At 37.7% G+C, this 25,531-nt stretch overlaps 1 protein-coding gene across 1 annotated transcript in view; it reads right to left on the bottom strand.

Moving 5' to 3' along the window:
- Positions 1-550: 550 nt before the first annotated feature.
- mta3 (metastasis associated 1 family, member 3) overlaps positions 551-25,531 on the bottom strand; it is a 33,059-nt gene continuing 8,078 nt past the window's right edge. Inside the window, exons 4-19 of the mRNA XM_059324723.1 lie at positions 23,905-24,031; positions 23,655-23,718; positions 22,007-22,124; positions 20,894-20,996; positions 20,023-20,122; positions 19,738-19,926; positions 16,992-17,066; positions 15,319-15,377; positions 15,054-15,172; positions 13,519-13,676; positions 11,656-11,878; positions 9,852-9,944; positions 9,557-9,718; positions 8,650-8,681; positions 8,434-8,552; positions 551-1,604 (exon numbers count right to left, since the gene is read on the bottom strand). Of these exons, the coding sequence (XP_059180706.1) occupies positions 1,433-1,604; positions 8,434-8,552; positions 8,650-8,681; positions 9,557-9,718; positions 9,852-9,944; positions 11,656-11,878; positions 13,519-13,676; positions 15,054-15,172; positions 15,319-15,377; positions 16,992-17,066; positions 19,738-19,926; positions 20,023-20,122; positions 20,894-20,996; positions 22,007-22,124; positions 23,655-23,718; positions 23,905-24,031 (1,913 nt within the window). The 3' untranslated portion in view covers positions 551-1,432. The remainder of the gene's footprint in view (positions 1,605-8,433; positions 8,553-8,649; positions 8,682-9,556; positions 9,719-9,851; positions 9,945-11,655; positions 11,879-13,518; positions 13,677-15,053; positions 15,173-15,318; positions 15,378-16,991; positions 17,067-19,737; positions 19,927-20,022; positions 20,123-20,893; positions 20,997-22,006; positions 22,125-23,654; positions 23,719-23,904; positions 24,032-25,531) is intronic.

Genomic DNA, 25,531 nt, shown 5'->3' with positions numbered 1-25,531 from the left:
TCCAAAATCCAATGCAAAATCCCACAGGTGAATCCTCAATAGACCATGGTGCTGCTAACTTTCGGGTTAGCCTGCAAAAATATGTAGTTTAGAAAGACTTCACACACTAAAGTCGGTCATGTGGCGTCCAGCTTTGTCTCTTGCTAAACTCATGATGACTGTGCATTTCATACCAGGATTTACTGGCACAATCAACTGGTCTTGCTCTTTCTTTGCATCCTGGCTGATAAAAAAACAGAACCGAAGTTGCTGAATAAAACCCATCATGTAAGATAAAGTTGCATTTGTGTGTTGAACATAGCTAGTCATGGAAAAAATATTAGACCATCCTTGTTTTCTTCAATGTATTGTTTATTTTAATGCCTGGTCCAACTAAAGGTAACTAAACGATAGCAAAAATAGCTCATAAGAGTTTAAGTTAAGAGCTGATATCTAGACATTTTCCATGGTTTTCTTGATAATAACCAAAATCATTATCAAGAAAACCATGGAAAATGGCTAAATATCAGCTCTTAAATTAAACTCTTATGAGCTATTTTTGTTGTTATCATTATATTTGTCCAAAGGTGGTCTAATAATTTTTTTCCATGACTGTAGATAGCAATCACTGAGCGGTTTCACAACTATAACTACTATAGTACTATTGCTGCACAATATATCGTCTCAGCATCGACTGTGTTATTTGTGCATTCGCAATAATCAACAAAACTTGAGATAAACTGCAGCTTTCTTGACTTGCAACATAATCTTTTAAACTGACAAACATATGTGTAATTCATGGCAATTCAAACAGAATTAAAAAAAATATAATTTATCTCTCACTGTTGACTTTCTGACCAGTTCTTCCTGCAATAAGGTCCCCCTGGAGGACACTTCACCTTTCTACGCCCCCACCCAAGCCCACTCCCAGAACACCTTTGTATAAACTGATAAAACTTCACAACGATTCACCATCAACACAAAAAAGTCACACAAAGTTCTGTCGTTATGTCCATCCATAAAAACTAACACGTCAACATCCCCTTGCTCTCTCATGTGTTGTTGGCACACACCTGCACACACACACACACACACACACACACAGGCACACACACTTTCCATCACACACTTACATGCACCCAAATACAGTATTTACACATACAAACACATTCCCAGGATTAGAGACAGGCAGCAGTCAGGTCAGGTGTTTGTTTCTATTGCATCACAGCTCATGACATCCTTCTGTTGCCAAGACAGCTTGTTGAAGTGTTCAGGATTAAAATGGCATTTTAAAGGGATAGTTCAGATTTTTTAATATTGGGGTTGTAAGTAAGAAGTACCTCATGTAACCACACATCAACAAAATAAGAACTATCCCTTTAAAGAAAAATGGAATTTAATGGGAAGTGAGAATTTGTTTATGCAGTCGGGGGGTCGGAGGGTCCGTGTCGGGTCAGTCGTGGATTACAATGGGGCCTCGCATCCTCAGGCTGGGGTGGGGGTGCGGAGGAGCGAGGACGAGCCCCTGCGGCAGGCCCTGGGTGACCCTGCGCAGGGTGATCTGCTCGCATGGCTGCCGACAAGCGTGCCTCAGCTGGGAGCGGGACAGCATCCGCCTGGCCCTCCTGGAGGGGAGGAGACGACACGGGACATAAGTGCAGAAGAAGACACACTGATGCAAAGCTAATGGTAGTAAAATCTCCACAATAAAAGTTCTTTCCTAGTGACAGGAGAGGTTAAATAGCCCCAACCATTTGCTGAATTAATGTATCCAAATTCAGGAATTACATTTTGTTCTTTTAAATGAAATGTTCTTTTTTTAAATTCTAAATTTTCTAACAGTATCACCATTATCAAAATATGATCATAAAATGTCTGAGCCTAACCAGAGACGGTTTGGAGGTGAGACCGTCAGCAGCAGATCTGAGTCTGTTGATCCCAAAGAGAGAAATCAAAGTGAGAGCAGATTATGACCGATTGTTTCGTCCTACAGTCACCAAAGTTAATATTGGACCCATTTATCACAAGCCACATGTCTTTTTTCCAACAGGTGACTCTGTCTCAGCAACTCACTCTTATGTTAGCTTTACCCCAAATCTAGTGAGATTCAGGCAAACTGTGTCAAAACGAGACAAACAGAACTAATTTTTCGTATAAGTAATAAGGTCTGTGGTTAACACAAGCTGAGGAGATGTTCACGTCTTATTGTACGACATAAAATACGTTAGTTAATAGCCTCACTTGTGGATTTTATAGTTTTACTTGTCCTTAAAAAAGAGGTTGCTAACAAGTGGCTAAATGAGTGGTCGATAAACTTCATCACAGAGGACACGGACGGGAACTCTCTCCCTAGTCCACTTCACAGCCTCGAGTCCTGTTTTTCAGTGCTCTTACAAACTCTTGTAGATTAGGTTAATAAACTATTTATTAGACTACAGATTCACTAGCTCACTAGCTAACCAGCAAAACTGCTGGTTAACTTGTCGTTGTTGTTTTCTACTTCTGTCAGCTGCGTTAACGCTTTAAACATCTTAAAAATGATGTTCATCTGTCCATAACATCTGGGTTGGACTACAAAAATATGTAATTTAGGAAGATTATGTGCACAAAGTCAGTCAAGTGACCTCAAGTGAGAAGGTGTATTGAGCCATTTTCAACCATAAAATGCAGATTTTTATACATTTGGTAAGAAATGTCAATTTTAACACGACCACTGGAGTGTTTCATGACACTATAGCTATATAATACAGTTTAATGTTGTAGTGTGCTGTACAATTTTAAAATGATGCTGATATAATTGTGAACAATATACATGTGCATCTCTATGAATTAGAATATCATAGAAAAGTGTATTTATTTCAGTAATTCAATTCAAAAAGTGGAAATAACACATTATATAAATCCATTACACATAATGAAACATTTCATGTCTTAAGTTATTTAATTTCTTCTAATTATAATGATTATGGCTTACATTTAATGAAGACCTAAAATTCAGTGTCTCAAAAAAATTCATATTACAAAAGACCAATTTTAAAACGTATGTTTAATGTGGAAATGTTGGACTCTGAAAAGTATGTCTATCTATATGCACACACTACTTGGTTGGGGCTATTTGACTTGAACTACCAGAAATTTACTTTTCCATGATATTCTAATGTATTTAGATGCACCTGTATTACACACAAATGTCATTACTTCACCTTTGATTCTTTTTTTTGTAGCAATGTGTCATATCTGGGTATTTTCTGCATATCTAAGCTTCACATGAGGTGTTAAATGTAAAGCCTCTTCAGCAATAACTGATGCATTCAAGAAATAAAATGTGAGCACAATGAGGCAGAAAAGTCCAGTTTTAGATGTGCCAGACTGCTGTGTAAAGTAATAAGAAACAATGACATTTCTTTAGTTCAGAAGGATTCAAAGTTTGAGAGCAGAATAACTGAGTCACATCTCTGACGTTCAGATGTAGAGAGGTTCTTCTCTGCAGGGTTTTCAGACTTATAAAGGACATCTCTGGTAATTTCCTGACTGTACTGGGCTTTGTGCTGTGACAGGATGGGTCTCTTAACAGCCCACAGCGACCAACAGCAAGGCCAAGTGTTGGATGCAGCACTAATGGAATTCATTCGCAGACAAATGAGAGATGCATAACCACAACGTATATGTGATTCATGGTTCCCTTCAGGCTTCAGGGAGTCAAAGAAAACACTCAGATATAATGCACAGCACGGCCGTAGTCTTTTCTTCCTCTCTGGCTGCTCTCACAGCAGCACCGAGGATGTTTTTCTTGTGTTGTGAACAGGAAAACATATCAGTTCCCTCCAGATCCCTGCTGATGATAAAATGAGTACTCGTGAGCGTACATTATGCGCCTGTGCATCCAAGTGTAATAAATTGGCCTGAGAGTGCATGCAGTAGCTGTGCATCTACACACATCTTTCAAGTACAATGAACCCTGAGATTAACACACAGCGTGGCATACGTAATGTCACTTAGAGCAGAATATAAAGCACAAAGGAACAGAGCAGATTTATCTCCGCTGCCACATTATCTAAAGCCGTGTCGTTTGTCTGTTCAGCTGGCCGTCAGGAGGAGGAAAGCAAACATGTAAATCCACCATCAAATACATCAAGCTGTCTCATTTACATTTCTGTTTCACTCTCCCTCGTTCTGATTTTCTAATATTTCCCATTTTCGATGCTTTGTCCTGGTACTCCTCTGCACAAATTAAATTTTGCTGCATTTTGTGTTAGGATATTGTCGCCGAAGAAATATGCAGATTATCTACTCAAGCAAGAGTACCAATACTGCCATGTAGAAAAATTGCATTATAAGTAAAAGTGCCACATTATCAGGAAAATGGTCTTTAAAGGTACAATGTGTAAGATATGGCCAGATATTATCACTTCTTCACATTATAAACAGAATGTGAAGAGGTGACAGTGTATGTCAAATAACTATATTTATTACTTTATTTATAATGTTTATCTGTGCAATATGGGATTTCTATTAGAATCATGTGCAATATTACAATTTGTTACACTGTTGTTACATATTTGTACATATCTACATTTCTATATTTCTATTTTATTCTATTGTACATATCTCTATTATATTTTACTCAAATTATTCTACATTCTATATTTCTATTTGTACATATCTTTATTTATGTTTATATAAATTATCTAATTTTCAATTAAATTATATTACTTATAATTATTATCTTATATTTATTTATTTATTTATTTATTTATTTATTTATTTATTTATTTATTTATAAAAGACTGGCATTTGTATTTATATTGTTGGAAATTTTGTGTAGAGGGGTTTTTACTTTTTACCTGTATTTGTTTACAGAAGTACTTCTTTTTATTCTTATACAGAAGCAACTGTGACAAAGAGCAATTTCCCCCCAGGGATAAATAAAGTAATTCTGATTCTGAAAGTCTCGACTGAAATTAGCATGCTGACCAGCTGTTGCAAACTCTTTTCTAAATAAAGAGCTAACACAAGCTTCAAAAGTCGCCAGATGCAATGCAAAAATTTGCATATTTATGAAGTCACAGCGCAATTTCTTTACCGATTGGTTGTAAAAGAGATGTTGTGTCCCATAATGGTTTGCGTTTGTCCTTTCTTTGTGATGTTTATGCTTGTTTCTAGTTATAATATTGTTTTTCTGGTGCAAATTCACCATAGTTGTCATGTTTATGTACAGTTCGTTTGTATGGGTCGATCATTTTATGCGTTTAATGTTTGTACCATGAGTATAAAAAGGGGCCATGTTAGTGACCTCCATTCCTGTTCTCAACAATATATAATAAAATCGTAAAAATGTGTTATTGTTAGCATTGAATTTCATGCCTAATAAACTGCTGGAACAGAGCAAGATATTCCTGACTCTTACCTGTAAAAGAACAAACTTGCCATATTATGTATAATGTTAAGTTGCTAATTTTGTCGCTCGTTCCTTTTAATAAATAAAGTTGTCAAGAAGGTCTGAAAAGATGTTAAATCTAGTGACAAAGCTGCCAAGTTGGCAACATTGCTCTTTGGGTGTACTGGTACTATTTCTTGCACACTAGCACTTCTCGTAAGCTGCCGGTACTCTTTTCTGCCTTCTGTCCTAAATAAACAGCAGTGTTTCACCTTTTTAAGCCACATTTTGTTAAAAAAAAAAACCCTGTGAAGTAGATTTTTTTTACCTTGAATTCTGACCTGAATTGTGTGTTTCCCTTTCCATAAATAATGTATGTAAAAAAAAAAAATGTATGCAGAAAAGGCACAAATTGGCACGAGAGGGTACAGGCATTTTTTACCCCTTTTAGTTTAACGCCTTAAACTAAAATAAGGACATAACATTACACACAAACTGACATTCTGCTTTTAAAAGACTGCTGCAATGGATAGGTCTAATTGTTAGTTTGGAAAGCTTGCTATACATTTTTGAGGACATTCAAAGGTTTATTTCTAAAACAGTCTCAGTTAATCATGCATTACTTGCACATAACTGGCAATAACTGCCCCCTGTTATTTGCAGCATGTGGGCAGTAGTTCAAAATTGCAACTTTAAAGCTACAATCCAAAAGAGCTCCGTTTTAATCAACAGCACCTTTTGAATAAGCTGTAATTCAAGGTGTGTTTTTGGATCTCACTTCATCTGAAGTCATCACGATTTTCTTTGCTTGTTCAGCTGGAAGCCTTTTATTCGAAAAGTGTTAATCTGAACAAATGAGATTGAGAACAGATATTTTATTGCCTGGGGTTGTGGGTAACTGTTTTCATTTGTTTTGCTTGCTTTGTTGTATAAAACATTAATTCTGGATGCTGTATTTGAACCTACATCTCCAGTAACAAAAATACCTTTGGAAAAAAAAGAAAAGAAAAGTGTTGATCTCTCTCTGTTACTGTCTCTATTTGTCTCTCTTGCCTCCCTGAAGAAGTGGGAGTGATCTCCCACTCCTTCTCTCTGCTCTGTGACACACTGCGCTCTTCATCACACTGAGAGAGAGAAAGAGTGGGAGAAAGACAGAGAGGGGCGAGAAAATGAAACTTCCAATCATCTCTCATTAGCAGCAGCCTTTCAGAGCACATATAATAATGTCTTTTATTCAGAAAAGCATTAATTTGCTCTGCTTGGAGAGCGCGTGGCAGTGTGATAATATAATAACAGAACAGTATTCAGATCTCTCTTTCACACAAACACACAGCCATGTTGATATTGGTGGTAAGTGAGCCATACGAGTGCAGTCATGGTTAATGTGGTAATGATATTTCCACTCAGGGCCGAGCGCTGCCTGGCTCCTCGCTGGCCCATCTGCACCAGTTAGCTGCTCTAATTTTAGCCCCGGTGATCGGAGGGTGGCTATGAGGACCGGGTACCATGGCTCATTTAGACACAGGCTTAATGGAAGAACATCTTTCTCTCTCACATCGAGACATGCAAACATCGACTCGCTATGTGCATGTGTGAGAGAGAGTGTGTCTATAGTAGAAAAAAGGTGTAGAAACTGATTTTATTTGTGTAAAAAACATAAATGAATGATTAATAAAATTAAGTTAATTCAAAGAGAAACAGACCAAGACTGTGAGGAATCTGCTGTTTGGGTTTTTTGAGATATTTGGATGACACCTGTATTATTTATATCAGTTCATGCTAATTAGAGCCCGACAGATATATTGGTTGACAGATATTATCGGCCAATATTGGCCTATCAAAGGCTTATCAATATCTGCGTTTATGCGGTCCTATAATGTGCCATTATGAAGACATTTTTATAAGGTAAAAAGTATCAGGTCCTAGTATAACTCCCCTGGTTCCCTGCTACACATAGATTGTTATGTTTGAATTATTGTACATATGTTTGCTTGAATATTGTATTCTTTTTTTAATCTTTTTGTTTTGTTTGTGGTATCACCAACAAAAACTATTAAATGTGTAATACTGAATATAAGATGAATTAAATAAAAATAATAAAAATATATAAAAACAAATATATATAATATATATATAAAGAAAATGTTGCTTTCAGTGACTAAGAAATGGATCTAGCTATACATTTTTTATTCCTTTTTCCTCGTCAGCAATTGAGTGAAACTGAACTGTAATGATGTTTATTTAGTTGTTTATTTTATTCCTATTTATTCTTTATTTTCTCAGTTATCATTTATAGAACTGGCTGACAATGTAATCCAATCCGTAGCGTAGTGGGTTACCCCGTGTATAGAGGCTACGGTGGAGCCGGGTTCGAATCCGGCCTGAGCTCCCTTTGCCGCATGTCCTCCCCTCTGTCACCCACTTTCTATCTGTCTCTCACTTTCAATAAAGCATGTAAAATGCCAAAAAAAATAATCTTTAAAAAAAAGTAGCTCTCTGTGTGCATTTGCAGAGTGGTGAAAAATCTGTGCACAATCCACATAAAAAGGTCTATTTTCATTACAGCTAAAAAAAAATTACTATATCAGCCACCATATTGGTTATCGATTAATTTTCCCCCCTCAGTATCGGCATCAGTCTCAAAAATCCTGTAACAGTCGGGCTCTTAATAATAATATACAACTTATCTTATTCTCCTGTTTTGACTGGAGCAGCAGAAACTACATACTGTATTTAAATCTTCTGACATTTACAGTGGGGTTTTTTACAGCTGTATGAGCAGCATTATTGACTTGCTGAAAATTATTAAACTCAAATTGATTTAATTTTACCTTTACAGGCTTCCTGGGCTGTCACTTTGTTTCACCTCAGTGGGTCTGTTTGATTTTTACGCTCACATGCAAAGTGTTTGTGCAGTTTCTGAGGTCACCGCAGGACGAAAATAATATTTTTTCTGTCACAGTTCAATTCCTCTTATATGCTGTCAGCTCTCAGCATCACTTGCTTTCCCTTCACACACGCACACATACACACACAGTCATCCAATCGGAGGTCGGAAAAGTGTCACCTTTGCTTACCTGGTCTCCCGGGTGACTAGGAAGAAGCTGTCGTCAGGGGCATCGATCCAGTTGGGGCGTCTCTTACGGATCATCACTCCGCCTCTGGTGTTTCCACTGCTGCTGCTGCGGCCGTTATGCTGCAAAAAGATAATTGATAAAACGTCATTATATTACAATAATCATTGATGCAGTTGTGCGGGAATTGTTAAAAATAAAAGGGTATAAGAGACCTACCAGGAGGGGACCAGCTGTTGTTCCAGGGTTATCTGCAAAAACAAGAGAAAGAAGCAAAGTGTGCATGAGGGAATCTGCCACTTGTGAATATTATTGATTTACTTTTCTTAGTTACAAGTGGTGCAACAAATGACTGTGTTTCAATTTCAGTAAAAATAGTGAAGTAAGTACCAATAAAAAACAAAGTGTCAGACTGAAGTTGAACCATCCAAATTATCCAAATGACCCCCATCTGCTGATTCGTTTTCATTAGAATTAGTTGTCATTCTCTCCAACGAGCTAGTTTAGATAAGAAATGGCAGAAATGGTTATCAACTCCGGGTGTAATTCCACTAATTCGATTTTATCAAAGCACAGACATTGGATATCAACACTGTTTGGTCCCCAAGGTTCCCTCACATCATAACTAAGTCAGTTAAAAGCAACACTGGATTCATTTTACAATTTTTTGTGTGTGTTTTTGGGAGGTTTAAAAAAAAAATATGACTTTTTCTAGACAGGATTAGGTTAAACAATTACACTCTTATTGAAACACTCATAAATACTTTGATGTATTTCAGCCGTTTTTTATTAGAGTGTAAGTGCACCCCCAAGTCTGATGCTAACTCTAAGTAATGCAAAATTTAGAAAAGTGGGTAAGGGGAGGAGGGACGGAGTCGGTGGCTGTGATGATGATGCGTTAACTTTCTTTTTTTAACTTTGATGACATAGGAACCATCGACTCTGATGTCAGCATTGACCTTGTGAGGTTGAGGGCTGATTTAAAACAACAGAGGGCGTGTTAAGCAATTTTCAAAAACATAAAATGCAGATTTTTATACATTAACACTGAGTACAGTTATATAATTTAGTTTACAGCTAAATGTGCAGTGCCACTTTAAAGAGATATGCGTCTGTGTGTGTGTACCTGAACGCCTGTCCGGCTCAGCCCTACTGTGGTGATGGTAGCTGCGCTTTCCCAGCATGCCATGGGGCCCGTGTGGGAGAGAGGAGAGGAGGCGTCGAGGGGGAGGCGTCTGCAGGCCTGGTGTGCGGTGGGAGCGAGGGGCGTGGGCTGCTGGACGGGACTCTGGAAGAAGAGACACCACACTGGAGCTGCATCAACTGGCTCCTATAGACCGTCTGAATAATTTCTATTCATATTCACTTGATTTGACAAATACATTTCACTGCTAAAACACCGATAACGTGTGTTGATTTACCTAGAAACTGCAGAACACTGGTCAGAGTGCTCCTTTGGGCGGCCCTGGTTTTGGGTAGGCGAGTTCCCTGACCTTCCGACACCCTTAACATGTCTAAACCAAACACACACACATTTTACAAACAAGTAAGGTGCCTTTTAGATTGTATGGTCTGCATCTGTCTACTGAGATACTGATTAACATTTCTGCAAAATCATGCAAGTAACAAAAGCCAGTAGATTGGTTAGAATTGTGCACAATCAGGCCTAACTTCTGCTAAATATGCAGGGATGTCTTATGCAAATGAATCTCAATGTTTACAATGAATTATGCAGGAGTTGATGCAAGGTGGTGACTTACTTTCAGGGATGAAATGTCCACCAAAAAATGATCTCTTCCCACATGCACATACAGAAATGTAAGTACATGCTTACATGCACACACACAAACACAGGAAAAAAAAACATTTTTGCAACATATACGATAAATATGGAGGTATTATGACAGCAGGCACTGAAGGTTGACTCCATGCTGGAGGGGGGACAGGCGTGTCTTTATGGTTTCCTCTGAGTGTGGTGGAGTTGATGGACAGATAACACGGGACACATGAAGCACAAGGACTCGGAAGAGATGCTTTCAGGTGTGACTTTATTGGAGATCTACTCTCACATTCACACAGTGATGAAAGAAAAAGCGCATTAAAGAGGTAGAAGATGAGATGAGAATATTGCAACAGTTGTTTTAGAAAATGAAGGACGAGGAGGAGGCAGGGTGGAGGGGAGAAATGGCTCTGAATGGCAAATCCCTTGTGCAGGATTTACAAGCGAGAAGAGGCAACATGATGGTTTTGTATGAATATTGCATGATTTGAACACAGGAGAACAGCTGAGTGGATGGTATGGCGAGGGACCATCCAAGAGGACATGGTCCAGTTGAGATGCAGCCAGCAGCAAAGAAGTCAAGAGCAGCTAGCTATTGTTTAAAAAATAAAAAATAAAAGTCCTTTCTTCAGCTTCAACCTCTTTTCTTTCAAGTTTTATCAGTCCAAATCTCTCTAAAGCTCGTTACCAACCCAAACACAAGTCATTTTACACACATGATTAACAGCGTGAGGGAAAATGAGTGTGCAAAAAGGAACAAAGATGTTAAAAAAAAAGAAATGGTGAACACACTGAAGCTGAGGTTCAGTATTTACAATAAACATTCGTGGCTGAGACAACTCGTTCAGCACAGAGTGGGCACGCCTGTACCAGGGGCACCGTGCAAAATAGAGCTTCTCTTAGTAAAATACATTTTCTCTACATCTAAGGTCAGCAAGTACACGGCTCAGACTAGAATAGGAGTTCTATGGGATTACAGTCTACTCGTTAATGACAGGAGCAAATTCAGTTATTATTATTATGGGTGTGTTTTCAAAGTGTGTGCAGGCGTGTAGAATAGCCCTCTTCAACAATAAATCTTTGTGTAATTCTGACAATGGCTTTCAGTTCACAGTGACCAAGAACCACAACAGATAAAAGAATAATAAAAAAAAAAAAACACGAATGAAAAGATGATCAAAACTCATAGTTATGAGGACAGGCAGTCTTTATTGGAAACAGGGGGTGGGAGAATACAAAAACCAAAATAATAATAATAACAATAATAATAAAAACAGAAAGAGAGACAGACGGGGGGGGGGGCAGAGATGGGGGTTGATGGCGGGGCTGTCGGGGTGAGGGAGGGTGGTGAATGTACGTGTGTGTGTGTCTGCATGTGTCGTGTTCTGTCTGCAGGTGTGTGTGTCCATGTGGCAGAAGTTAGGAGGAATTGAAAGAGCTCTTACACTCTGCCTTTATGGCCCCACAGTTAATGGGGACAAAGGGCCGGCGCGCGGCACGGCGCAGCCTGATGATGTCACGGCACATGTGCCGGGCCAGCTTGGTGAGGCGGGTTGCCTGCAGCAGGAAAGCCTGCTTGGTCTTCATGGAGGACTTGGGGCTGCCGCTGTTTCGCATCGGCACCATGTGGTTGGACTGGCGAGGAGCGTGGCCCCGTGAGCGAGGCTCCTGGGGAGGAAGGAGGGACAGAGAAGGCCACTGAATACACTGGTACTGTGGACAACTGATAAATAATAAAAAAATCACCTAAATTACACCATTAATCATGGCTGGAAACTTAAAAACAGAAATGATTGTGGGATCTTCAAATTTCCAATAGCCCTTGAATGACTCATATGTGACGAATGCTCCAAAGCTTAAAATAGTGATATTACATCAAAATCAGTTCATTACAGGTTTCCCTTAATATTTTGCCAAAATTAAACAGTTTACACGAACCGGATCCTGTCAAAAACATTGAATTCTGAACTCCTCAGCGCAACTGAGAAGCCATAAAGGACTCGACTGAGACCAACAGTCAGGTGACAAAAATAAATTAATGATGTAGTCATGGAAAAAAATATTAGACCAGCCTTGTTTTCTCTAATTTCTTGTTCTTTTTAATGCCTGGTAGAACTATAGGTGAATTTGTTTGGACAAATATAATAATAACAACAAAAATAGCTCATAAGAGTTTAATTTAAGAGCTGCTATCTAGCCAGTTTCCATGGTTTTCTTCACAATAATTTTGGTTATTTTCAAGAAAACCATGGGAAATGGCTAGCTATCAATGTCAATAAATAACCTGAAGGGTTAACTGATTTTTTCCCCCCTTATGTCCTATTCTTCACCCAGGCTATTTTCTGTTCCCCTAGCCTCCACATCACAATGCATTTTATTTTGAAAGGACTGCTTATTCAAATGAACCAAGAAATCTGTTGTTATTTAGTACGTAGGTGTAACCTTTCTTTTAGCATTAGAAAAATAACAAAGTGTTAAAATGTTCTTAAATGAATTAAATTCAAACATTTTTAGAATTTATGAAAAAACATGCAAAATATGCAGTCCACCTCAATGAAACGAATAATTAAAAAACAACAATAAATCCAACCCTGATCAAGGTTAATACAATCAGCTTTCATTTGAAGTGATTTTAATAAAGGTGTTGATTCAACTTCATGGTCATTTTGGAGGCTGCAGTTTGTGCTGCTGTTGTTACACTGAGAGGCGATTCTAATATTTCGTCCACCCTGTTTAAGTCAACGAGGGTAACTACAGCCTCCAAAACAACCATAAAGAATGAATCAGCAGCTTATTAAAAACACTTAAAAATGAACATTACAACCTTCATGAAGTCTGGATTTATTGCACGGCTGTTATATTGCATTACATAGAGGGCAGTGGAGCTGACTTGTGGAAAGGATGTTGGCTACAAAAGACCTTTCAACATGGCAGGAAAAAACACAAGTGTAATAAATAATGTTAACAATCGCTGCTGAAATCTCTTTACCTGGGCCAGTTATGCCACTATTTCAGAAAGAGATGGAGGCAAGCATGCAAAGATTGAGTCAGGAGTTGCAACTACACGTTAGAACAATAATTTCAGCATTCGATTAGTATCGTTTTCCCTCCAGTATTTGGTTTATATTTGACTCCTGATACCCATTCCGACAGCCCTAGTGAGAATGTATTAAAAGCTTACTTGTGAGATAGAGTAAATTATGTTTTGAGCTCACTGAATAATTAACGATGACAGCTTAAAACATCGCTTGTTTACCGTAGATGTGCGTGAGAAAAGAAAGTATTTTGTGCCTTCTGACTGAGCTTACATTCGCTGCTGGACTGGGGGAGGTCCTCTCCTCTGGGCCCTCCGCTCTGCTCGGCATCTTCAGGCCTCCGTACTTCTTCCAGTACATCCAGCAGGAAACACAAAGGCGGCACTGCATGTTGGGAGGCCCCCATGAGTACCACTGGGCCGACTGCATGGCTGTTAATGGACAAAATGCATTAATGAAGGCGAGAAGCATCACGGCGGAAAACCGATCCACAGACACTTAACATATCGATCTCTGCTTCCACTGTCTCGAGTCTCGCCTTAATGATTTTATCAATGCCTCTACATCAGACCAAGTCACACTCTTGATGAGATTAGGGAGTTAAACATCTGAAGAGACTCTTCTTCTTCTGCCTACCAGTGCATTTGTGCAGACAAAGTATAAAGCCGGGCTGGGCTTTGCTGCATCCGTTCTGATTCTTTTTAGTTCAGTTTTTAGCCTCTTATTTAAGAGAGAGATGAAACCAAAATATGTTGAAAGCAAAAAAACAGTCAAATTCTGAGATGTTTAGTGATTTTCACTAAAAATCGAATTACTACAATTTCTCTAGCACTAATACAGGTGTATCTCAATACATACAGAATACAGAATATCATGGAAAAGTCCATTTCCAGTGTTCAAGTCAAATAGCCCCAACCAAGTATTGACAGCATATAAAAAAAATATAAGACCACCCTTGTTTTCTTCAATTTCTTGTTCATTTTAATGTCTGGTACAACTAAAGCTACATTTGTTTGGACACATACAATTATAACAAAAATAGCTCATAAGAGTTTGATTTAGGAGCTGATATCTAGCCATTTTCCATGGTTTTCTTGATAATAACGAAAATCATAATGAAGAAAACCATGGAAAATGGCTAGATATCAGCTCCTAAATCAAACTCTTATTAGCTATTTTTGTTGTTATCATTTTATTTATCCAGACAAATGTACCTTTAGTTGTACCTGGCATTAAATGAACAAGAACGCAAATTTAAAATTGGTCTTTTGTAATATACATTTTTTTTGAGACAGTGACTTTTAAGTCTTCATTAAATGTAAGCCATAATCATTATAATTAGAAGAAATTAAAAAAATTAAAACATGAAATGTTTCATTCTGTGTGAAATGGATCTATATAATGTGTTATTTCCACTTGTTGAACTGAATTACTTACATAAATAAACTTTTCTATGATCTATATCTAATATATTGAGATTCACCCGTACAAACATAACATTTCCTGTCGGCTTGTTAGCCCTGATAGCACAGAAGGTTGTGGCTTTACTTGATGAGCAGAATTTAATGTGCAAGGAGATATTGATCACTGGATTAGTTACAGCTTTCAAGATTAATAAGATACGCAGTGATGGTGAAAATTAAAGGAAAGACTCAGAAGAGATCAATAGTGAAGAAGGATCCTTCAGCTGGCTAATGCTGCGTCTGATTCCCTTTTCAATTGTTATTGTCCCACCTTCACTGCCCTTGTGATTTAATTTCACACTTGCCGTGCTTAAACACACACTCACTCACACAAACAGAACTCACTATAGCAGCTCTCGCAGGCTCTGCCCCCGCCTGCTGCGTGGTAGGCCCCAGGGCCCGCTCCGTTCACTGTCGCCATCTTGCCATTGGTCATTGAGATCTGGTTGGGGTTGGGCTTGTTACTATCAGGAGAGAAAAGCATAAGGAGGTTAAAGAAAAAAGCCTCGCTGCAGCTGCCTTCTGCAGTGCTTTAAATCAAATCATTAAATATGCATAAAAAGGCCACGCTTACAGTAATGATGTAGAAATGTGAAACAAAGTGACTTACTATGTGGGGATATACACCTGCTTCAGTTTGCTCTCTGCCTCTGCTGCCTTCAGTCTCTTCTGCTCAGAGAGAAGCACGTGGTTAGAAATTAATAACAAAAAGAAATCAACTGCCTGTGATAGACAGATTGTGACCTTTTTAAATGACCTTTGATAGGCATTACAACGATAACGTTAGATGAGTTTCAAACGGTGTCATTTCCTGTCTTCTTCTTCTGGCAGTTTGCAGTCACACTGATAATCTATAATCGCTTTCAGACTCAAGCTGCAATATTTACGCCTCTGTGACATTTCGCCTTCAATCTGAACGTCCCAGAGGTGTAATGGGGGGACCAAGTGATCCCAGCTCTGTACTGCCTTCTGAGGCGTTTCAGGGGCAAGACGGAAGAGATGTGACGTTACGCCTGACAAATAGAAACACGCCTCTTACTTGAGTCAAACAGTTATCGAATTATGTTCAGCAAAATGCAGAACAACTTTGCTTGAATATGTAGGCTCTCTACAGCGTGAAACGGTATGATGTGCAGTTTTTCCGCCATCAATGCACTTGCCGCTGTACAGGTCATTGTCCATCCTGCCGCTGCTGTTACACGTCACTACTTCGTGCCATATTGCCGGATTGCAATGTGAATTCATAGACTGGGGACACCAATATTACGTTGTTGCAGGATCATTATGAATGTCCTAAAGCATAACAATGGCAGAGCCCATTATGGCACGTTTGCTGAAATGCAGTGAGAAAAGCTGAATTATGTGAAAAACCAATTAGCAAGTTAACCCTTTGTCAGACCAGTTTTTAGGGACAACTACACTAATTTCACACATGAAAAGATTAGTTTGATTGTCATTGTGAAATACTATTGAGCTAATCTCTAACCAGTTCATCCTTTAGTCCAAGTGGACATTTGTGCCAAATTTAAAGAAATTCCCTCGAGGCGTTCCTGAGATATCGCATTCATAAGGCTGGGACGGAGGGACAATCAGACAACCTGACTACATAATAAAAACAGGAACTCTGTTTGAGGAAAAAAAAAGGAGAAGAAATTGCCCAAATTACACCATCCATCATCCAGAAACTAAAAACAGAAATTTTCAGATCATTAACTTTACAGTCCTTAAAATAACCAAATCTAATCTTAAAATATTTATATTTTTTAAATACACTTAATTAAAATGTTTGCCAATACTAAATTGTTTGCACTAACCAATTCCTGTAAAAACAGGACAAAAATTTAGTGAAAACTTGGATTGAACTGCAGGGTTTACACAGAGCAGCATGGGGAGCCCATATTTTTTCCAATATTAGTGACACTTGTGGGCACTTGAAGATGTAGATTCCATAGTATTCTTATTTGTGCAAAATAAAGTATGAAAAAAGTTCACCTTGCATTGCTTTTTTAAATGTGTATGGCATTATAACTGTGTAATACAGCACAAAAGACAATTTTGAGTTCTTCTACTTCCAGTCATGATTGGGTGTACATGCAGATGCAGGTCTTCTATATTGTAATGAAAAAAAACAAGGCCAGTGTGAAAAGGGCAAAAGAATACCCTGAAACTGTCTGGGGTGTAGAGGGTTAACCCTTGGACTCAAAGGTAAAAACTGAAAATCAGAAAAAGCACGTTAAAAACTACTTTTATTTTATTATTTTGAAAACACTGAATCAGTCTCACCTGTTGCACGTATCTGTCTGTGGTCTTCCACATGTAGTAGTACTCTATGATACTAGTCAGAGACTTCCACGGCAGCTTCACCAGAGGAAATAATGAAAACGTGTGGAGAGAAGGGGAAGAGAACGAGAGACAGAGAGCAAATTACTGATATTAATATCTCATGTTCTTGCCATCTGGGTGCGAAAGCCTTCATATATATTCATGAGAGGCATCGTGACCACATCGGCTGAAAGCTACAGGCTTTGCTTGGTGCTGAGCCCCGGACCAAAACACACACACACTCTTACACACACACACACACACAGTGATTCACACATTTAATAAGTATTCATGAGCACCTGGTGCCCACGCATACACCCAGATCCTGCCTTTATTGTACAGTACAGGTAGATGGTTTTGAAAGAGAGTTCAATAGAAAAAGTCACCCCCTGTAGGCTTGAAGGGAGGCTGTTAAAATTGGTAATTTAGTCTTTCACAGAACAGTGACTGTGGTCATCTTGAATTCATGAAGATTACAGTGAATTCCCATTGTGACAAAATTTCACTGGAGGAGGAAGGAAGTAACAAAACGGCCAGAGAAACTTCTGAAAACTCTCTGGCAGCACAATCAAACTTCTCCACTGTTCATCAATATTCTAAGGGAGTTTCAAAAGGCACATTTCCCACTAAAATACAGCTAAACTTCTGCTTTTTACTCACGATTATGTGCTAAAGTTTTATCACATGCAGCCCTCCAAGTGAGAGGTTATTCAGCTGACAGACACGTGTTTAAACAGACAATGGTGAAGTGAATTAATTGAAACCTAGTGTTCTAACATGTGAATTCAAGCTGAACACAACAACTGTCATCGATGCTGTAACGATTAGTTGATCGACAGAAAATCTGCAACTATTTTAATACTTGACTTATCGTTTTAGTTGTTTTTTTAAGCAAAGAAAAGCCAAACGTCTACTGGTTTCTTAAATGTGAGAATTTGATGCCTTTCTTTGTCATGCATGATGAAAAAACTGAATAGCTTTGGGTTTTTGGTGTTGGTCTGATAAAACATACAATTTAAAGATGTCACAGGGCATGTTTTTGGGCATTATTTTCTGACATTTTATTGACAAAAGTTTTAATGAAGATTATAACTGGCTACATCAACAGCACCAGGATCAAAATATGACTTTCCATGTGCTTTACCCAACTGTAAATGTACTTTTAGTTACACCCTTGAAAAGTTGTGATGTTGTCTAAAATGTAAATAAAGCAAAATGTGATAACTTACTCATCCTTTTTGTGACATATATCCAATGAAAACTGTATAATACACTATAATTTATGCTCAAACTGTTGTTTTTGTAAATAAACTTCTGTAAATATTCTTTACACAGCGTCCTAACTACTTTAGAATCGGTATTGTATTTAACACTTTAACTAAAAAAGTGGATTTAGTGTTGAGTTACTCTTTAAACAAACAACAGATATTGTATTTTTTTTTAGCTCAGGACCAACTAGATGTTGAGAAATGTAGCCTGTTTTTCCTGTTCCTCCAGTCCTATCTTCGCATTGAACCTGCTCATTATTTTGTACCTGTGGATGTTTGTTTACTCAAGTTGGTTTGTTATTCTGTGGACTTCTTTGGCGTCTTATTATAGCAACGATCAGTAGAAGCACTGCTAATGTAGTTTTACTCTGTACAATGACAATAAAGATTTCTATTCATTAAACTAATTTCATTATTTTGATATTTAGTTTTGGAGAAAGATTAGCCACAGAATGACCCCCCTGCAGGTAGAATCATAGTTGACAATAATGTAGAATAACAACATTTAAACACACTTGAACACCAAATACTAGGCCTGTCACGATAATTACATAAAGACTTATTGTTCAATATATCAAATGGACAAGATATTTTTTTTCTGGACTCAATAAATTGCTGTTTACATGAGCGAGAACCCAGTAACCTCAACTAGCATGAGAACAGTAGCAACGCAAACTGGCACTACAACGAACCTGAAAGTGCTTTTAAAACAACTATCCCACCCAGTTTTCTCAGCTGAGAACAAAAACCATATTTGGACATGGAAAGCCAACCCCCAATGCAATTTTTGTTTTGAACATAGTTTATTTATCTAGGATGTTTCTTTTCCACATTTAAATTCCAATGTTTAATATTCTTGAGATTTACAAATTCATTGCTGTGGAAAAGGATGTACTTGAATTATTTTGCTCTAATATCATTATACAGGTGCATCTCAATAAATTAGAATATCATAGAAAGTTTATTTATGTCAGTAATTCAATTCAAAAAGTGGAAATAACACATTATATAGATCCATTACACACAAAATAAAACATTTCATGTCTTAATGTATTTCATTTCTTCTAATTATAATGAGTATGGCTTACATTTAATGAAGACGGAAAATTCAGTGTCTCAAAACAATTTTAAAATGACAAAAGACCAATTTTAAAAAGTATGTTTAATATGGAAATGTTGGCCTCTGAAAGGTATGTCCATCTATATGCACTCAATACTTGGTTGGGGCTGTTTGACTTGAACTACTGGAAATTGACCTTTGCATGATATTCTAATTTATTGAGATGCACCTGTATCAGTGGCATAAAATGGTCCTAAAACGACATTAAGGATACAATCGTTTATCGTGATAGTTATTGGGAAAATATATTGTCCAAAAAAAATTGTTATCATGACAGGCCTACCGAATACCAAAAAGTTAGTTATAAACACACACTTACAAAGTCTTGTCGGATGTCATTGAAGTCTTTTCCGTATTTCTCTAGCGCCTCTTCGAACATAGCAGCTTCCGAGGCGCTCCACTCCTCCATCTCATCCCTGCAGAGCACCGGGCCGCCCGCTGGGACCAGTACACTCAGCGCACTCGACAGGTCGTAATTATGGCGATGCAGCGTGTCCATCGCATGGAACTGCAATAAATGGACGCGGGGTGGGGGGTTAAAGCCTATCATTTAAGCCCGGATCAGGTACCGCAGAGCTTTGTGGTGCGTGGGCGTCGAACTCACCAGCGTGATATCTCGTGAGGCTGCAGCTGCGCTCATGTGTAAGCTCGGCTGTCGAACAGAACTGCTGCAGTCCAACGCTCGAGCAAAGGTCCCGACCGCCCTGGAAGTACAAACAAACATTAAGAGTATTAATCTAAAAAACTAGATTAATGTACCGGTTTATTACTGTATAATTACACATCCTTGTGAGTAGGGTTCATTTGTCTTTTGCTGCTGCACAGCTCTGCATGTACTTCCAGTAATGAGGAGCAGAAACGATGTTTGCAAACAAAAATGAGCCGATCGTGACTCAGACACAAAAAAATGGTTAAACTTAAGTTTTTGCATTGATTTTATCCTAATATTATCCATTTTCTATTTTACAGCCACAATAAACTGTGATGAAGTCATATATATATATATATATATATATATATATATAAAATAATGAGCCATACTTTGGAGCTATCCCCTTAAATAACAACAATGTGCTTTTATAACATTTGCAATTTATTTGCCTCATGATCCACCAACGGAGGCTCTAAATAATGTAAAGTTTCAGTGCAGTAGAGACCTTAATACTCTGCTCAAAAACAGTTGAGACGCTGCTAAAAAAAACCCCTAATAAATACATTAACAAAACCTTTTTGGATCTACATTTGAGTGAATACATAACAAAGACAATATATTGATGTTAAAACTGACTAACTTTTGTTTTTGTACATAAAAACCTTCATTGAAACACTAAATTTGATGCATTCTGTATTACAATGCATCCCAGCTCTTGAAATAGAGGTTGCATTTTAATATGAATCCATCTGTCTGCTAGAGAGTTGCAGCCTGAGGTTCATTACATTGTTTAAGTGTAGAGGTCAGAGGTGAAAGGTCTTACCGTGCCACCACTAAGAATTGGTCTATCTGTTTGCTGGTGAGTGGACACTCTGGATACCACAGCCTCTCCTCCAGCTTGGACTGGTCCCTGTCATCTGCCTCACCTGCAGGACACACAGAGGTAACGGCTTACAGACGGCACCGGGAGAAACTGAATAATAATTTGGATATATGTGAAATGTTGTAATTGAATTGCCCGTGATATTGCTATATTAACATTTTTTGGGCAGAGCTAGTTAATGTCCACAATATTTTTGATGGTTCTGGACAGAAGAGGTTTTCAGATAAAATGGCTCGTTTCTTCCACTATTATCTTCCTAATATTGTATTCATTTGAAAAACACATCACTGATTTTTTAGCCTTTCAGCTCTATAGCTTTTAAAAAACGGGATCAAGTTGCTAAATTAAAAACAAAAACATCTTAAATGAGCCTGCTGGATGAAGACATTTTAAAAATTTTGTTTACACAAGCAAGAAATAAAAATACTTTTCCTGACTCAAGCTGTGAGGTGGTTTTACAGGGTCTCTGCAGGTTACAACAAGTCAAATTTAAGACTTTTTAAGACCATAGAGAATACAGTTTGAGACCAATTTCACATCCTTACTGGCAAAAAAGTACAAAAGACATGAAGGAAAAGGTACTTAGTTCCTTTTTGTAGTTATGTTATAGAAAAATCAAAAATCGTATTGAAGACATTTTTTGAGATTTTAAGAGAATTTTAGACATTTTAAGGGCTTAAATTCAAATTATTGGATTTAAGACATTTTAAGACCCCGCAGATACCCTGTTTTACTGCCAGGTCAAAGTTTCTGCAATATTATCTTCAGTTAATACTAATAAAACTTGATAATACTTTCAAGCTGCAAATGTGAAAGAGGCTTAAAAATCAAGTCATTGGACAATATTGTTCACTGGAAAAATGTTTTACTCCACTACAGCAAAATAAATACTGCTAACAAACCGTGTGTCTTCTCACCCCGTCTAAAATAAACTACATTTCCCTGCCGTATCCCTTTGAGATACAAGATTATATTAATACTAGATGTGTGTATCCTCTTTTACACAAATAAATTAAAATAAAAAAATTAAATAAGTCACTTGTTCTGACTGACCCTCTTGTAGCATTTCAGGTACGTCTGCCTGAAAGCGCGGTCCCACTCTGATCTCTCCTTTATCGGCCAGCAGCGTCTTCTGTGTTGGGTCGTAAACCAGCGAGTAGAAGAACGTATCCTGAAGAGAACGACACATTGATCAGCATAATGCAAGACAGAGCAACTCTTTTTAGATCTGTGTTTGTTACAGGCAACAGATAATAGCTCTATCATAAACGTTAAAAAAATCAAGTATTTGAAAAGGGTAAAAGAACAGACTGCTTGTATATCCTTAGAAAAAGATTACCTATTCCATTCAGATAAGTATTTTATTAATTATCTTGAATAAATAGACTTGGAAAGTATAATGGGACACTTTTATATATATATTTGTATATATTGCTATGTATTTTAATTCATATTATAGATGTGTTTTTTTATTGATATAGTAATGCATCATTTATGTTTCCTTAGAAACTAATAAAGAAAGTAAAAACAAAATGACACAACAAACAGCATCCACATTTTAAGGAACAGGTTTTTTTTAAATGCTGCAATGTCAAACTTGCTTCTCTGTTATGAATTTGAACCTAAACTTATTTTTTTTGTTTGGAAAAAAAAAAAAAGATATTAAGATTTACAGAAATTCTGATGGTAAATCCCAGCTCTTTATTGTAATCTCTACAAGAAGTTTTAGTGTAAAATTAAGAAAACTGCTGCAACTGAATCATTTCACTTTTCAGGAGCTGAAACTTATACTCAATTAATCAATTTGTCAATAAACAGAGAAACGATATGAAACTTGTTTACATACTTTTTTAGACAAAAAAAGTCCTAATAAACTCTAGTTCTAGCATCTAAAATGTGTCAGGTTTTGCTGCTTTCTTTCTCATGTGATAATTAATTAAAGTTTTCATCTTTTCCTGCACATTCTGAACTATTTCATTACATCTGTGGAGTATGGCTGTACAAAATAGTGTTTGAATCTTCATTTAGAACTTTGACATTGAATTTCTTAATCAGCGTTCAAATTCTGTGCAGCTTTTTATTTTGCATATCTATTCATTCTGTTTAAAGCCAGTATTTCTGCACAGCAGCAGATAAAGATAAGGCTGCACTAATATTAGAATTATACTATTTGAGCACTTTGAGGTCCATAAGTCAAAATGTATTGTATGTATATATATATATGTATGTACATAAATATGTATGTAAGGATCGATGTTATAATCACCAAAATTCACAACCCGTTTTTATCTAATTAAATATTCTGCTTCAATCCATATGTGTTGGCGTTTAGACTTTTAAAAGCAACAGTTTAAATGCAGTACAAAAAACTGTTTGCTCTCCTGTCTGCAGCACACAACTTTAAGATTCATTAAAGAGTTTATTATAGTTATATTATATAAGTTATATTCATTGAAGGAAGGTGATTAAGACATTCAAAAAAAGACTAAAAATGATATTCGGTACACCCCTATTATGGATTTATGATAAATCAATGAGTCAGTTAGCTGATTCAAACACTTTTTGTGACACTTATTTCAGTTTTTAATACCTGACGTATGAAAAAAAGCACATAATGCATGTCTAAAACCTGCTGTGACAGCCTGCAACAAGCAGAAACCAGTAAGGGATGACAAATCAACTTTTCCTTTCTCTAGCTCACCTCTTTGTCAAGGTATGAAAGAACGGCTTCAGTCTCATTCAATAACGCGACGCTGCACTTCCCCCTAATAGAAAGAGAGAGAGGGGGGACAAGAACCATGTAAAACACAGGCACAGGAAGTGAGCAGCACTCAATCCGTCTGTTCATGGCTGGATGAGTGACTATCCATGGGCACTGCCTGCAGATGTGTCCAGCTTGTGTGTGTGTGTGTGTGTATGTGTGTGTGTGTGTGTGTGTGTGTGTGTAGTACCTGATGTGTGTCGCAGGTAGACTCTCATACTGCCGGGAGAGGAAGAGCTCTCTGTGGCGAAGCTGGTGTTTCTGTTTTTCTGTTAGCTCTGTCTCTGTCGGGCTCTCCTTCTCTTCTTCCAACTCCTCTGCAGAAGGCACGACATGAGAGCAAATTACATTACACATTAGAAGAGAAAAGCTACAACAGAAAACATACTAGAAGATGTTAAAAACGAGCATCCATGACACAGGAAACATGACTTACTCGTGGCAGAAAACAGGCCAACAGATTATCAAAAGTTACAAATGGTTTGAGCCAAGTTCATCCATTTATCTCCAAGGTTTCCTAAAGCACCACTTAATGAGGTTTCATAACAGCGTCGTCTTCAGATATAATACAACAGGCTGGTAAAATGGCTCTTGAGGGCTTTGCGATCACAAACTATTGCTGCCATCCATTTAAGCCGCCCCAGCTATTATGCTCAGGACTACTGCAAGAAATTTAATTTTAAGAACACAGTGTCTATCCATTAAAACTGTATTAGCTGCAGCCGAGTTGGCGCATAATGACATGCAGCAGATAAACATGTTAAGGCAGAGTGTACTTTGATAAATAAACATCATCTGCCATTGGCAACCATCTATAATAACACCAGTTGTTTCCACTCTCTATTATTGGCAGCTTCACTTTTCTGTTAGAAAATCCTACAGAGAGCGAGATTCCCCATTTCTACAGTGCCGGTATGTCACACTTTAAGCAGCCAGTAGTGTCTGTTGGACGGTCGGAAATCCCCTCACTGAAAACCGTCAATTGCTGCATCTTTCCACCACAGAAAATCCAACATTTACACCCACTTCACACTGTGATCGGCCAGCCGTGTGGAGGTGAGAAACTCTCCAAAGCTTTTCATTCTAAACAACTATATCCATCTTATTTGAATGTGAACAACCGAGTACAACACTATAAATGTCTTCCTGGAGAGACAGTCTGAAAATTTTGCCTTTATTTGCATATTTTAACGATATTTCATCTCCCCTCTCACTATGAAAGCTGACTTTTCACCTTTTTGGCCTAGTCCACACGTCCACGCTATTTTTCCCCCAAAATGTATCGTTTTCTGTGCTTTTTGGCCTTTCGTACACACACAAACTGCATTTTAAGTCACTGAAAATGGAGATTTTGTAAAACTGTTGAGTTAGGTTGAAAACCATTTGTAAAATGTGACAAATTAGGTGACATTTTACCTGGTTTTAACCTGGGGCTTTTTACATGCTTACATGTACAGTTATTGCAGCCAGTAATTCTTCCAGTAATAGCTTTCTTCAGCTTTTGATTGGCTTGAAGCTTGAACAGCTTCTTTTTGCATGATTGGATGCAAACATGGCTTAAGGGTCAGGGTTATATCGCTGCCAGTTTTTTGTAAGCAATGCTTGTGTGGATGATTTTTTTGAGAATTAATAAAAAAAAATTGGCATGTAGACTAGGCCCTAGTGTTGCCGTTTGATCATAACCCGACCCTAGACTGCACCGTACTGTGACCGTGTGCATTTCAACTGTCAAAGCTAAACCCTTAAGGCCAGTGTATACTCAAAATTAACTAGTTCCTACAAACAAGACTGAAGAAAAGTGTTTGTAGTCCTTCTGA

Source organism: Centropristis striata, chromosome 21, assembly GCF_030273125.1.
Source record: "Centropristis striata isolate RG_2023a ecotype Rhode Island chromosome 21, C.striata_1.0, whole genome shotgun sequence".
NCBI lineage: Eukaryota > Metazoa > Chordata > Actinopteri > Perciformes > Serranidae > Centropristis > Centropristis striata.
The sequence above is the reverse complement of the archived record's forward strand: the minus strand, read 5'-3'. Positions and strand labels throughout refer to the sequence as shown.